The sequence below is a fragment of the Equus przewalskii genome, unplaced genomic scaffold, assembly GCF_037783145.1.
Source record: "Equus przewalskii isolate Varuska unplaced genomic scaffold, EquPr2 ChrUn-7, whole genome shotgun sequence".
NCBI lineage: Eukaryota > Metazoa > Chordata > Mammalia > Perissodactyla > Equidae > Equus > Equus przewalskii.
The window spans coordinates 329543-344215 of NW_027228755.1; the positions used below are offsets into that span (position 1 = coordinate 329543).

General features: G+C 36.5%; 1 protein-coding gene across 1 annotated transcript; it reads right to left on the bottom strand.

Moving 5' to 3' along the window:
- Nucleotides 1-9243: 9243 nt before the first annotated feature.
- LOC103541333 (T-cell surface glycoprotein CD1a-like) lies at nt 9244-12679 on the bottom strand. Its single transcript, XM_070608488.1, has 6 exons — nt 12521-12679; nt 11890-12156; nt 10905-11183; nt 10414-10692; nt 9985-10075; nt 9244-9818 (listed from the first exon to the last, which is right to left on the bottom strand). The coding sequence occupies exons 2-6, from the start codon at nt 11975-11977 to the stop codon at nt 9776-9778; spliced, it is 780 nt and encodes a 259-aa protein (XP_070464589.1). The 5' UTR covers nt 11978-12156; nt 12521-12679; the 3' UTR covers nt 9244-9775.
- Nucleotides 12680-14673: the final 1994 nt, after the last annotated feature.

Sequence of the window (14673 nt, forward strand, 5' to 3'; positions counted from 1 at the left end):
ATAGACATCTTTATACATGTTCCCTCTGGAGCTGGGTGAATATTTACTGTTATGCATATTGAGCACTGGGATTGCAGGCTCAACATGTACATCATCTGACAAGATGCTGCCATAAACTCTCCAGAATCTTTCACCACCCTCAATGCAGGGGGATTTCCACCTATTCCACATTCCTGCAAACACTGGGCTTCTGCAGCTTTCTGATTTTGCTGATTTATGGATGTAAAATGAGATCTGGTCTAAATTTACATTTTGCTAATTACCAGTGAGTTTGATACAACTTTAATTTCAGAAGTAGGTATTATATGTATGCTTCATTTGTTAATGTATTTTATTCAGCACACTTTAAAATTTTCCATTATTATTCTGTGTATATATGTATAAAATACACATATGCATTTTATTTTTAGAATTTCAAGTATTTCTCTCAAATTTTTGCCCATTAATTTTGCTCAGTGTATGCTTTATTGAAGAGAAAGCCTTAATTTTATAAAATGAAATTCAATAATTTTTACTTTTGATTTAATTGAATTATTTTTTTGCAAAGAAAATCAATTTCATACAGTTTGTGATTCAGAAACATTATGCAAAACATTAGAACAGTCTATGCTGCCCCCCGGCTCCAGAGCTTTCAATTTGGGAATTTAGTTGAAGAAATAAGTCCCCAGTAATAGGTTATAAAGATATTCTGCTATATTCTGTGCTACTGACTTTGTAACATCATCTTTTGCATTTAGGACTTTATTCTATTGTGAATAAACCTTTGCTTGTCTCTTTCAAAAATGGTTTAGATATTCATAGTCATTTATTTTTCCACATAATATAAAACATAAGTTTACTAAGTACCTCCAAAATCCAGCTAGAATTTCAAATAGGAGTTTACTGAAATTATAGAAGTGTTTTAAAATTATAATTTTTTTATAACTCCTCCATACAACTCCAATTCATCAGAAATAGTTTTATGATCTTTAACAGTACTTAGAATTTCTCTATAGAATTCTTGTATATTCTTTCTTTAGCTATTTTAAAGGCTTTGTTGCTATTATAAATAATATCTTATTTTTTTGTTCATTACTTGTATAAAACAGGGTTGTTGATTTTTTCATATTCAGTTTGTGTCTAGATAATTTGCTAAATTTTCTTGGTACCTCTATTTTTTTTTTTTTCATGATTGGCACCTGAGCTAACATCTGTTGCTAATCTACTTTTCTTTTGTTTTTCTTCTTCTCCCCAAAACCCTCAGTAGATAGTTGTATATTCCAGTTGTAGGTCCTTCTAGTTGTGCTATGTGGGACACTGCCTCAGCATGGCTTGATGAGCGGTGCCATGTCTGTGCCCAGGATCTGAACCTGCAAAACCCTGGGCCACTGAAGTGGAGCACGTGAACTTAATCACTTGGCCATGGGGCCAGCCCCCTGCTTTTTATTCTATCAGTTTTCTATGCCGAAATCCTATCATCTGAAAAAAATATCTATTCCCTTGAAATCTTATAGTTTTATTTATATGTTAAATTTATAACTAGATAAATTCCTGAGCTCTTTTATTATTCCCAATATTTTGTTAATTTTTAAAATTTTCTTGTATACAGGGGCTGGCCCCGTGACCAAGTGGTTAAGTTCGTGCGCTCCGCTGCAGGCGGCCCAGTGTTTCGTTGGTTCGAATCCTGGGCGCCGACATGGCACTGCTCATCAAACCACGCTGAGGCAGCGTCCCACATACCACAACTAGAAGAATCCACAACGAAGAATATACAACTATGTACCGGGGGGCGTTGGGGAGAAAAAGGACATCATAAAATCTTTAAAAACAAAAATTTTCTTGTATACAATCATAAAAGCTGCAAAGAATGATAACTTTTTCTTTAGTATCTATTTTCATACCTCCTTATTTTTCTGGCCTTACTGGATTAACTAGGACTTTTTGTATTCTATTGAATAGTGATGACTACAGTAGTCAGACATCTTGTTCTTGATTTTCACTGGAATACTTTAAAGCTTCAGAATTAACCACATGTCATGTAGGTTGTTTGTCGCCACATTTGACCATACAGTGGGAGTTTTCTTCTATTCCGAATTGGTAATGTTTTGTCAGAATAAACATTTATATGTGTCAAATTCTTTTTCTGTAACTCTAGAGATGGTTATAAGATTTTATTTCTTGAATCTGTCAAAAGAAGTAATTTTCTTAAGAAATTTTATTTTTTTGAGGAAGATTAGCCCTGAGCTAACATCTGCCACCAATCCTCCTCTTTTTGCTGAGGAAGACTGGCCCTGAGCTAATATCCATGCCCATCTTCCTCTACTTTGTATGTGGGACAACTGCCACAGCATAGCTTGACAAGTGGTGCATAGGTACGCACTCAGGACCTGAACTGGCCAACCCTGGGCCACAGAAGTAGAACGTGAGAACTTAACCGCTGCACCACCAGTCCGGTCCCAAGAGATTTCTAGTGGTAGACAATCTTTGCAGTCTATGGAGAAATCTCACTTCATTTGGTGCTGGATTTTGTTTGTAAATATTTTATTTGAGTCTATATACTTAATTTCTGAGTAAATATACATAAATGAGATTAGCTGATAGCTATTATTTTAATTTTTGTTTTGCTTTTTCTTGAAGAGTTGTTGCTGGCTAGGGTGTGATGAAAATTTTGCCTCATAAAATTAGTTGGGATTCTTTTCTAGCTTTTTCTGTACCTGGAACAATGCATATGAAATATGATTATCTGCTGCTCCATGTAATCTACACCTGGGACCTTGTGTAACTAGTAAAATTGACTACTTCTTCATTTCCCTCAACAATTAGTTAGATATTCAGAATTTCTTCCTCACCTATGATTCTTTAATTTTTTTTATCTATAACAGATGTGTTTATGTTAATTATATATACCATTCTCTTATTTTAATCTGTATATTGCTTATCTATATCTCTTTTTCTAATAATATGAGTCTTTTGATCACTTCTGAGAGAGGTTTTTATATTTTTATAGATTTTCTTCAAAAGTTTGCCTGTAGTGTTGTCAGTCACTCTTATCAATTTTTTGCTTTGCTTTTTATTTTAAATTTTAGTGCTTTCAAATTAACTTTCTAACTTCTAAATTTTCATTGATTTTGTTGTTGTTTTTCTAGCTTCTTAAATTAAAATCTTAGCTCTTATGTTTTTAGTCTGTCTTGTTTACAAATAAATGATTTAAACCTCTAAATTCTCCTGTACGTGTTACTTTAGAATCATTTATGGACCACAAAAAGAGATTGTGTGCTCACCTATGTAAAGATAATGCATGATAATAAGATTGCAAAAATTAATCCTTAGTGATCGTTGTTTAAAAATCTCAGAATAATTAAAATTAAAGGAAAGCAGAAAGCAGAAGTGTGTGAGTGCATATACACACTTTGTTCATAGTCCATGTCTTCTTCCCATTTTAAATCCTGAGGTAACGAATTTACAGATCACCACAGAAAATCGAACAAAGCACAAATAAATTATTTCTGAAACTTATAAACCACATCAATTATCAAATTCACCAGTGACTCTTGCTAGCCCCCAAACTAACATCACAGAGAACACGAATTTTAAAGAAAATGGCTGACACTAATTTTCTTGACACATGATGTTGATTGGTTTTTCCTTTATTCTTGCTAAAATTACTTTTAATCTCTTACTCATGCCTGTGATGAACATAGGTTTGTTTGTTGATGTGGCCAGATCTCTTTTAAGAAGAAATTTCCCTTCCCTTGGTTTTCACTGGATTGATGCATCCCTGCGCTTACAAATTCTCTTTTAATCCTTCTTCCTAGAACTGAGAAGCTTCCTATATACTTCCAGCTTGCTGTAGGCTTAGTTGGTTAAACTTCTTATGTGTGAATAAGAAAAAGGTTTATTTTAAAGATCACTATGAACAATTATAATAATTAAAAAGTAAAGAATTCATAATGTCATGATTATAAATAATGAACATATTTATAAAGGTGATGATGCAATGATGTGTTAAATCTCTCATTTACAAAGCTGACTGTAGCCTTCTGGTCACATGTCCAAATTTCCTTAAACAGAAAAATCTTACATTCCATTAAAAAGTTTAGAACAACAAAAACTAATTAAGTTATAAAAATGTCAAATACTAAGTTACACATTTTTACTATTCAACACAATTTCATATTTTAAAAATTCTCATCTTTTGACTTGATCAAGTTATCTTTATATCAAGTAATCAGGAGATGGGACACAGGTGTATGAAAATATGTGTGCAAGACCAATGTTAAAGAGTGTACTGTCTATGTTTTCTTCTAGAAGTTTCATGGTTTCAGGTCTTATATTCAAGTCTTTAATCCATTTTGAGTTGATTTTTGTGCATGGTGTAAGATAATAGTCTATTTTCATTCTTTTGCATGTGGCTGTCCAGTTGTCCCAACACCATTTATTGAAGAGACTCTCCTTTCTCCATTGTTCTTTCTCCATCATATGTTGTTGGATCCCTGTCGAAAATTAGCTGTACATAAATGTGTGCATTTATTTCTGGGCTCTTGATTCTGTTCCATTGATCTGTGTGTCCATTTTTGTGTTAGTACCATGCTGTTTTGGTTACTATAGCTTTGTAGTATATTTTGGAATCAGAGAGTGTGATAACTTCAACTTTGTTCTTTCATCAGGATTTCTTTGGCTATTCAGGGTTTTTTGTTGCTCCATATAAATTTTAGGATTCTTTTTCCTACTTCTGTGAAAACAGTTGTTGGAATTTAAATAGAGATTGCATTGAATCTGTAGATTGCTTTAGGAAGTATGGACATTTTAACTATGTTAATTCTTCCAATCCAAGAGCACTGAATATCTTTCCATTTCTTTGTGTCATCTTCACTTTCTTTCCACAATGTTTTATAATTTTCAGTGTACAGATCTTTCACTTCTTTGGTTAAGTTTATTCCTAGGTATTTTATTCCTTTTGTTGCAGTTGTAAACAGGATTGTATTTTTAATTTCTATTTCTGCTACTTCATTGTTAGTGCATAGAAACACAACTGTTTTTTGTCTGTTGATTTTGTATCCTGAGACTTGACTGTATTCATTTATTATTTCCAGAAGTTTTTTTTGTGGATTCTTTGGGGTTTTCTATATATAACATCATGTCATCTGCAAATAGTGACAGCTTCACTTCTTCTTTTCCAATTTGGATCCCTTTTATTTCTTTTTCTTGCCTTATTGCTCTGGCTAAGTCTTCCATACTGTGTTAACTAAGAGTGGTGAAAGTGGGTATCCTTTTCTGGTTCCTGCTCTTAGAGGTGTAGCTTTCAATTTTTCTCCATTGAGAATTATATTAACTGTGGGTTTGTCACATATGGCCTTTATTATCTTAAGGTATTTTCCTTCTATACCCATTTTATTTAGAAGTTTTTTTTATCATAAATCAATGCTGTATCTTATCAAATGCTTTCTCTGCATCTATTGAGATGATCATGTGATTTTTATTCTTCACTTTGGTAATGTGATGTATCACATTGATTATTTGCAGATGTTGAGCCATCCCTGCACCCCTGGAATAATACTCATTTGATCATGACGTATGATCTTTTTAGCGTATTGTTGTATTCAACTTACTAGTATTTTGTTGATGATTTTTGCATCAATGTTCATCAGTGATATTGGCCTGTAATTTTCTTTTTTGTGTTGTTTTTGTCTGGTTTTGGTGTCAGGATAATGTTGGCTTTGTAGAATGAGTTAGGAAGTTTCCCTTGCTCTTCAATTTTTTGGAAGAGTTTGAGAAGAATAGGTATTAAGTCATCTTTGAATGTTTGGTAGAATTCACAGCAGAAGCCTTCTGGTCCTGGACTTTTATGTTTTGGAAGGTTTTTTATTACAGCTTTGATCTCCTTACTGGTGATTGGTCTATTCAAATTCTCTACTTCTTCTTGGTCCAGTTTTGGAATGTTGTATGATTCTAAGAATTGATGCATTTCATCTGGATTATCCAATTTTCTTGGCTTATAGCTTTTCATAGTATTCTCTTATAACCTTTTGTATTTCTGAGGTGTCCATTGTAATTTCTCCTCTTTCATTTCTGATTTTATTTATTTGAGCCCTCTCTCTTTTTTTCTTGGTGAGCCTAGCTAAAGGTTTGTCAATTTTGTGTATCTTTTCAATGAATCAGCTCTTGGTTTCATTAATTTTTTCTATTGTTTTTGTCTCTATTTTGTTTATCTATACTCTGACTTTTATTATTTCCTTCCTTCTGCTCATTTGGAGCTTTGTTTGTCCTTCTTTTTCCAGTACCCTTAGATGCACTTTTAGATTGTTTATTTGGGATTTTTCTTATTTGTTGAGGTGGGCCTGAATTGCTATAAACCTCCTTCTTACAACCACTTTTACTGTATGCCATAGATTCTGGCATGTAGTATTTTCATTTTCTTTAGTCTCCAGATATTTTTTGATTTCTCCTTTGATTTCTTCATTGACTCAATCATTGTTCAGTAGCATTTTGTTTAATCTCCACATATTTATGGCTTTTCTGGTTTTCTTCCTGTAGTTGATTTCTAGTTTCATACCTTTGTGGTCAGAAAAGATGCATGGTATTATTTCTATCTTCCTAAATTTATTGAGACATGTTTTGTGGCCTAATATGTGATCAATTCTGGAGAATGTTCCATGCATATTTGAAAAGAATGGGTAATCTCCAATTTTTGGATGGAATGCTCTATATATATCCACTAAGTGCATCTGGTCTAATGTGTCCTTTAAGGCCAGTGTTTCCTTATTGATCTTATGTTTGGATGATCTATCCATTGGAGTAAGTCAAGTGTTAAAGTCTCCTACTATTATTCTGTTACTGTCTATTTCTCCTTTTATGTCTGTTAGTAAATGCTTTATATATTTAGGTGCTTCTCTGTTGGGTGCATAGATATTTACAAGTGTTATATCTTCTTGTTGGATTGTTCCCTTTATCATTATGTAGTGCCCTTCTTTGTCAGTTGTTACCTCTTTTTGTTTGAAAGAATATTTTGCCTGATATAGTATTGCTACACCCACTTTCTTTTCTTTGTTATTTGCATGGAGTATATTTTTCCATCTTTTCACTTTCAGTTTGTGAGTGTCTTTAGGTCTGAAGAGTGTCTCTTGTATGCAGCATATATATGGATCTTGTTTTTTCATTCAATCAGCCACCCTGTGCCTTTTGATTGGAGCATTTAATCCATTAACATTCATTGTAACTATTAATAAATATGTATTTATTGCCACTTTGTTACTTTTTTTCTGGGTGTTTTAGTAGTTCTTCTCTGTTCCTTTCTTCTTCTCATGCTCTCTTCCCTTATGGTTTGATGGCTTTCTTTAGTAATATTTCTTTCCTCTTATTTATTTGTTTACTTATTATAGGTTTCTGGTTTGTGATTATCATGAAGTTCCTATATAATATTCTATGTATATAGTAATATTTATTGAGTTCATAGTCTCTTTAGCTTGACCTCTTTCTAAAAGTTCTACTCTTTTACTCCCCTCCTCCCACATTTTATGTTTTTCATGTCATATCTAATCTCTTGTTTTGTGTCTATCTATCCATTACCCTCTTATCATTGAAATAGCTAATTTTAGTATTTTTGTCTTTTAGTCTTCATATTATCTTCACAGGTAGTTGATCTGCTACCTTCATTATATTTTTGCCTTTACCAGTGATTTTATTGCCTGGTTTTTTAAAAATTATTTTTGATAATTTTTGTATCCCTATTTGTGGTTTCTCTTTCCCACTTAAATTAGTCCCTTCAGCATTTCTTGTAGAACTGGTTTCTTGGTGCTAAACTTCCCTGGACTAATTCTGATAATACAGTCAATTCCTTCTAATTGCAAAATCCCAGGAAGCTTATATTTCCTGTTTTCTTCAAGTCTAATAACAAACCTGCTTCACATTTTATACCAGGGTCTTGATCCTTTCTTGAGGAGATTCTCAGGAGCAGAAACTTCTATCCCCTAACCATTCCCACTGTGGCTGAGGGAGAGTGTTTGTTTAGGAAACCAACAGTAATGTATGCTAGAAGAGAGGAAAGCTCTATATTTATCCTATGCTGAGGTTGTTAAACTTACCAATAGGGAAAGGAAGAAATAATTTTCAGAGATTTTACAGAGAACAACAAGGAAAACAGAAAAGCTGGGAAAGAAAGGCTATGAAGATCTCTGAGGTTTGACTCTGGGTGATTAAATATAGACATCAAAAAAGGATCAAGCATGGAAGGAGAAATTATTCATTGTATTTTAAACACCTGCAAACACAGCTGCTTCTCATATATTTGAAATCAGTGTCAGTGAATATGTTTACCATACCAATAAGAAACAGTGAACATGAGATGAATGAATGAATGAACAAACTTATTGTGTCAAGAGGAAATTCACAGAATAAGTCTTGCATTTGGATAATTTAATTGTTTAATTTGGATTACTTAATTGCCGTGTCATTTCATAGCTTATACCCCAGACCATAACATCCAGGACAAGATAGAGCATCTCTTTCCTCTACCATCAAACACAAGAATCAGGCTTCATATAAACTGTGCCACCTTAGAGCTGGTGCCTAGTCCTGAGCCATCATTCTGAGCAATGACAAGTGGGATCTATATCATAATTTGACTTCAATTATTGGTTACCTGTTCATTCTTTAGCCTGCTACACTGTCAAAGATGTTTTCTCATGATTGCTTTAGGTTGGTCAGAGTCCAGGACTACAAATAAGGATGGAGTTATCCAATCAAAAATCACGTGGGTTCTATGCAAAGCTGACAAGTTCTTGTCCTCTTTTCTTAATCTTTTTTGTGTTTCTTCCATGAGACACTTGCACTACTACCTCTCAGGCATCACCTATATCAGTGTTTCTCAAATTTTAATGCACTTATGAATCCCCTGTTGATTTTGATAAATGTAAACCTTGATTCAGTAGGTCTGAGACCAAATATTCTATATTTCTAAGAAGCTGGAAGATGATAACTCTGCTGCATGTCCCTGAACCACACTGAATAGCAAGGACTTACAGCCTGCTTTCTTCTTTTTGTTTAGAATATTGGGACCAATTGTTTCACTCCAATAGGTCTCTATAGTTAAATAGTAAGAATGGTCAAAGGCAACTTTGTGTTTCTCCTCAGGGCCTCAAGGAAGTCACTAAGGAATAAGGAAAGTCTGATTCCTTTGGCCAAGTGAGAAGACTTTTAACAAAACTATCAAATGTCTTAACTACTACTGACATGTCAGGAATGAAAAGAATAAGAAAAGACTGCAAATTTTCTGTAAATTCAACACAGATTTTTATTGAGAACATATTTCATGCAAATAAGACAACTGGCCAAGGATATAAATACTAAAAAGACATGGACTTTGCTCTCAAAAAGCTTCAAAATTATAAGGGGCAAAGGGATTTAAATACCTGCAACAAAGGGCAGGAAGTGAGGATTAGATTTGGCAAAGTACAGTTCAAGTGCACTGGGAGATCAGACAAGGCAGAGACTGCTTACACTTATGCATCAGGGAAGGCCCTCTGGAGGAAGTGGCATCTGAAATGGGCCTGAGGACCCACTAATATTTGAATATGCAGGTGTTGCTGAGATCTTATCCATTCACAATTATAATATGAATTTTAAGTCCCAGAACCCAGGTCAGAAAAACAAATCCTGCAAAATTACATCTAGCTTATACTGACAACTGATCATTAAGCAGAAATAAAAAGGAACAAAAAATGTTGTATAGGAAGAGTTGAGCGGATGTCATCACCTTGTCAGATTTAAGTACATCCTGAGCACCTGGGCTGCAGGGATCTCATTCCAAAAGGATAAGATTGCTTGGAGGTTCACAGTGTGTCCTGACAACAACAGATATGGAAGTCACTGTGCAGAAGGTGGAGGTGAGAAGTGAGCAGTAAGAAGGAAGGGGACTGGGAGGGAGACTAAGGAGAAAGAAAACAAAAAGATGAGAAGACAGGCAGGGAGTGGGGCAAAGGGCAGGAAGGATGGATACAAAGAACTTACCAGTGCTTCCTAAGCCAAAATGCAAGACCCGTCAGAAGTACCAGGGACACTATCACTCCCAAGAAGATCCAGCCCAAGGAGTTGTGATGTTCTGTGGATTTAGAAGCATACAAGGGTGTCATTTCAAATCCACCCCATTTTACTGCATTTCCCTTACCTTCCTTTGTTCATTTGTGTGTCATCCCCACCAGTCTCCTTTCTTCCTATCTCTTCACTCATCCCTTTTCAGAGATGAATCCTTCATTTAACCTTCAATGTCCTCCTACATCAGCAGGTCCCTCATTTTCCACTTTTATATTTCTGGGATAACTTGTTTTTATTTCTTTTGGGTCTGAAGTCCCTAGAATCCCAAATTTTTCATCTGGTTCTCCTGCTCTATTTGAAGACCACCTACTCCCATCCACAGCTTGGGCCCCAGTTCTTTCTTACCCCAGTAGATGATGATGTCCTGGCCTCCTAGACTGCTGTGTCTCACATGGCAAGACAGGCCAGCTGTCTCAACGGCTTCCACATCCAAGGACTTCTGAAGATACCATGTTCCATCAGCATTGGGCAAGGTGTCACTTTGCTGAGTGCCCGGATACTCCTGCTCACCCTGCATCCACATCACCCAAATGGGCTTTGGGTGGAAGCCAGAGATGTGACAAACCAGCATCACATGGCCAGGACCAGGACTGGGGCCAGTGGACAGCCAGGCCTCTGGTTTTACTGCAGAGGACAGGAAAGATATTCAGATGAGAACTCTAACACAGATTTAGAGGTTCAGATCTTCACATCAGTTTAGACAGACACATCTTTCCCACCCCTAGGAATCTGTCATCCATTATTCCCTTTCCCTCTTGGCACCTTCTTGGGAAGGGAATGATGAAAAAGTATGATTTCAGAATAAAGAAGCCTTGAAGGAACGGCACAGGACTGACCTTGTCGCTGGAGATCTGCCTTCCCCGCATCAAGAATTCCCAGAAGGAGACGTGGGCAGGTGTCACTGAGGAATCTGTCTGTTATTTGCAGGTCAACTTTATGTGAATTGAATAGTCTGCCGACATCCTGAGCCCTACTTCCACCCTTTGGAGATGGCAACCATGACTTGTTCTGGAAGCTCATGAAATCTGATCCTTGATAAGCAACCCGCATGAAGCCTATTGAGGCTTCTTGAAAGCTCAGCTCACAACCTGCTGCTGTCTGTACCTCAAAAGGATCTGGGGAAGAGGGGTTGAGAATTAGTGGAAAGAGGAAGTGAAAAATGAAAGGAATGGAAGTAAAAGATGATATGAGCAGAAGGGAGAAGTTTAGAAGATTTGAGGGAATGGAGCAAAGTTTGGTTTTAGCAGAGGCTCAGACAAAGAGGAATTAGTGGTAGCTGGAGATAGAGGAAGAGACAAAAGACAAATGACTTCCATGAAGAAGTGGCCAAATTGTTCAAAGAAGGCAACATAGACAGGGTAGGTAAGAGAATAAGGTAGGACTGAGTGTGAGAGAGTTGGCATTATAATAATCTAGAATGAATGGAATGCAATAGGTTACAATGAATATATCAACAAAAATTGCTGAAGAGATGGAATGGGGGAGAAAAATCACACTTTAAGGAATCAATCAAAAAGTGAAGAAGCTGAGAGTACCTGGTTGAAGGCCAGGGAAAGGCATGGTCACAAGAGACTGCTAATAGAAAATATAAGGCACCAGCCTGCAGTCAATGAGAGAGGAGTTTGTAAGCAGCAGGAGACTTGAAGCTTTTGAAGCATCAGGGTCTGGGTTATACCTCCTGCCCAAAAGCATATAATTGCAGTTTTATGAAGGGGAGTTGTATGCTTCAGAATAGAGGGGAATAAGAGGAATAAAAATCTCATTAAGACACACACACCTCCCACTCATATCCCCACTCCTCATGGAGGGAACCTAACTCACATGCAAGCTTCCATTGATTGGCATGGTTGTGAACTGCCTGAATTACTCGAACAGAGAACATACGGCATAACTTTTCCACTTCCATCATCTCTTCATTGCTGAAGTTGCCCTTGGACCAGGGCCACAGGAAAATAATAGTGCCAGAGTTGCCATCCCATCCATGAGTTTGCAAGTCACTCAACCAACCTGAGCCCAGTTTTTGTACTGAGGAACGGTTGTAAAAGGATGAAGTCTGGATGATTTGGAAGGAGACTGGCTCCTGGAAGTCTGTGGAAAAGGAACAGAAAAAATGAGGGCAAAAACAGACATTGGGAAGGAGAGAGAATGGAGAAAACAAGGTAACAGAGAAGAAAACTCAGAATCTGAAGGAAAAGGAAGACATAGTGATCTCAGGAGACATTTTCATACCCTAGGGCCCCACACTTTATATTCAACCTTTAGAAGAGCACAGGGACCTGGTCAGGGACACTTAGAATGGAACAAAACTGACATTCTCACTCTCCAGGTATATGCTGGGGAAAATCTACTACATATAAACACATGAATACAACACACACACACACACACACACACACACACACATACACACAGACCCTCTTGCACCCAAATGGGCAGTTGCCAGAGTTCTTACCATTTTACTGTCAACATCTGAGAGGAGAACTGCTAGCAATGGAAGTTGCAGGAACATATTTTACTTGCAGATGTTATTTGTTTCTCTCAAAAAAGTTGGTCTTTGATTTCTGTTCTAAACAAGCCTACCCTGCAATACCTCTATTATGACTTCCTTCTCCTACCAACAGAGAAACCTTTCCTTGAATCGTTGTCTGCAATGAAGAAAATCTACTCCTTCCCTAAAACCTGGGCCACTCATTCAGACTCTCATTTCCCCTTTAAGTTCTCTGGACCACCTACTCAGAATCTCATTTGTCCTCCCAGTTCTGTGGACTGCCTACTCAGACTCACTCCCCCTATAATTCTGACTCTCCTCTCTGGCTTCCAGCTTCTCTCAAGAAGAGACAAGAGCTTCCATCATGTTCACCTTCCCCCAAATCAACTCTGTGAAACAAGTCTTGTGTGGCATTGAAAAGTCGCTTTACTTTTAGGGCTTTTTTTCTCACTCATACAATAAAAGCATAAAACTAAGTTGCTTCCCAGCACCTACCTCATCTTCTCATGCTCCTGCTCATTTCTGTCCCTCTGTCCTTCTCCTGCCCTTTTGAATACTCCCCAAATATTTTCTTCCCCTGTGGCACTCCCACCCCACCCCATTTGCTTTTCTGACTTCTCATATGTTGTTTTATTTTCTTTGTCAGAATCCATATGATTGCCCTGTGAAACAATATAAAGTACCACCAATTCTCCATTCTTCTTAGGGAAGAACCAGTAGCCACCACAGAGACAACAGGAACATTGAAAAACATGAAGAAAAAAAAACCCTCCGTTTGACTTGCAGTAATATATATTCACTCACCAGTCATTCACTTAGCACCTGCTGGATCCAACCTTCTTGCTATAGTCATGACCATGTGGTCATTGACAATGCGATCACTTTATCCAAAGAGCTTTTAGTCTACTTGGGAAGAAAAACACTTAAACCGAGAATTATAAATCTTGGTTTGCTGAGTTTTCTCATAATGTTTACACTCTCTAGAGAAAGACTGCCTACTTGAAGCAATACTTTCTAAAGTGGTGACCCTTAACCGAAGTTTGTCCACTCAGATTCTTGACTTAAGTGGTTGTCTGGGGGTGTTAGATCAATACTCCTAGTGTACTGGATCCCCAACGTCTAAGAGAGTGCCTGGCAAGCAGTAGGTGCTCAATGAATAGCTTTGAACGACTGAATAAATTCAGTTCAGGCATCCAATTATTTTTTAGAATTATGAGGATCCTAAACATAAAAATTTTTGAAGACATCAAAAAGCATTATTTGCAACCCTATTTGGTGAAATTAGAATCTTATTCAGTTTTAATTCGGATGAAATCATACGCTAACAAACATGGAGTTTACACAGAGGACCCTGCTGTAAATCTATTCCTTATGACAAGAAACTAGTGAGAACTGGTGGGAAGTGAAGTTAATAAAGTATTCTAGAGTCATTTATCCAAATTCCCTTCTTATTGGTCCTGCTTGGATGTTCTGTGCTTGTCTTTTCATAAGCTGGTCTCTGCTGGACATGCTGACCTTCCTCTTTCATTGTGTTTATAACTATTTAAAGGCTCTTAAATATTTTTCTGTGCTTTGTATCATCTGGATAAATGCATTTGGACTGTTTCTTTTGTTATTTCTTGGTTTATAGAAGTAAACAGAAATTATCTCAGGCTAATTTAAGGAAGAAAATAATTCTTTTGGAAAGTTAAGACAAGAACATAGAAAGCTAAAAAGAACTTCACCCCAATACTTACAATTTTAAAAAGCTGAATATTCAAAATCGCAACTTCTGTCAAATCCATTATAAAGCTGAAATATCAAGGCAACCAATTAACCCCGAATCTAAGGAAAGACAGATTCCTCCAAGGAAACAGGGGATGTAAACCCTTGCTGACTTGAGACAGATGTCAGATGCTATACAAGCCAGTAAGAATAATTCAACTAAAATTGTTAACAAATTACTGAAAACTAACAAGAGTACATAGAACCCCTGAGAGTCACAGACACAGGAAATTCACTTATATCTGTAGGCTTTTTTCCATAGGCCTCACCAGAGCCTCCTGAAAGATTGGATGCAAGGATGTAGACCAGAGAAATTTTTCCTGTGGTGCAAGCCTGAGGTATGAAAGCAGCTA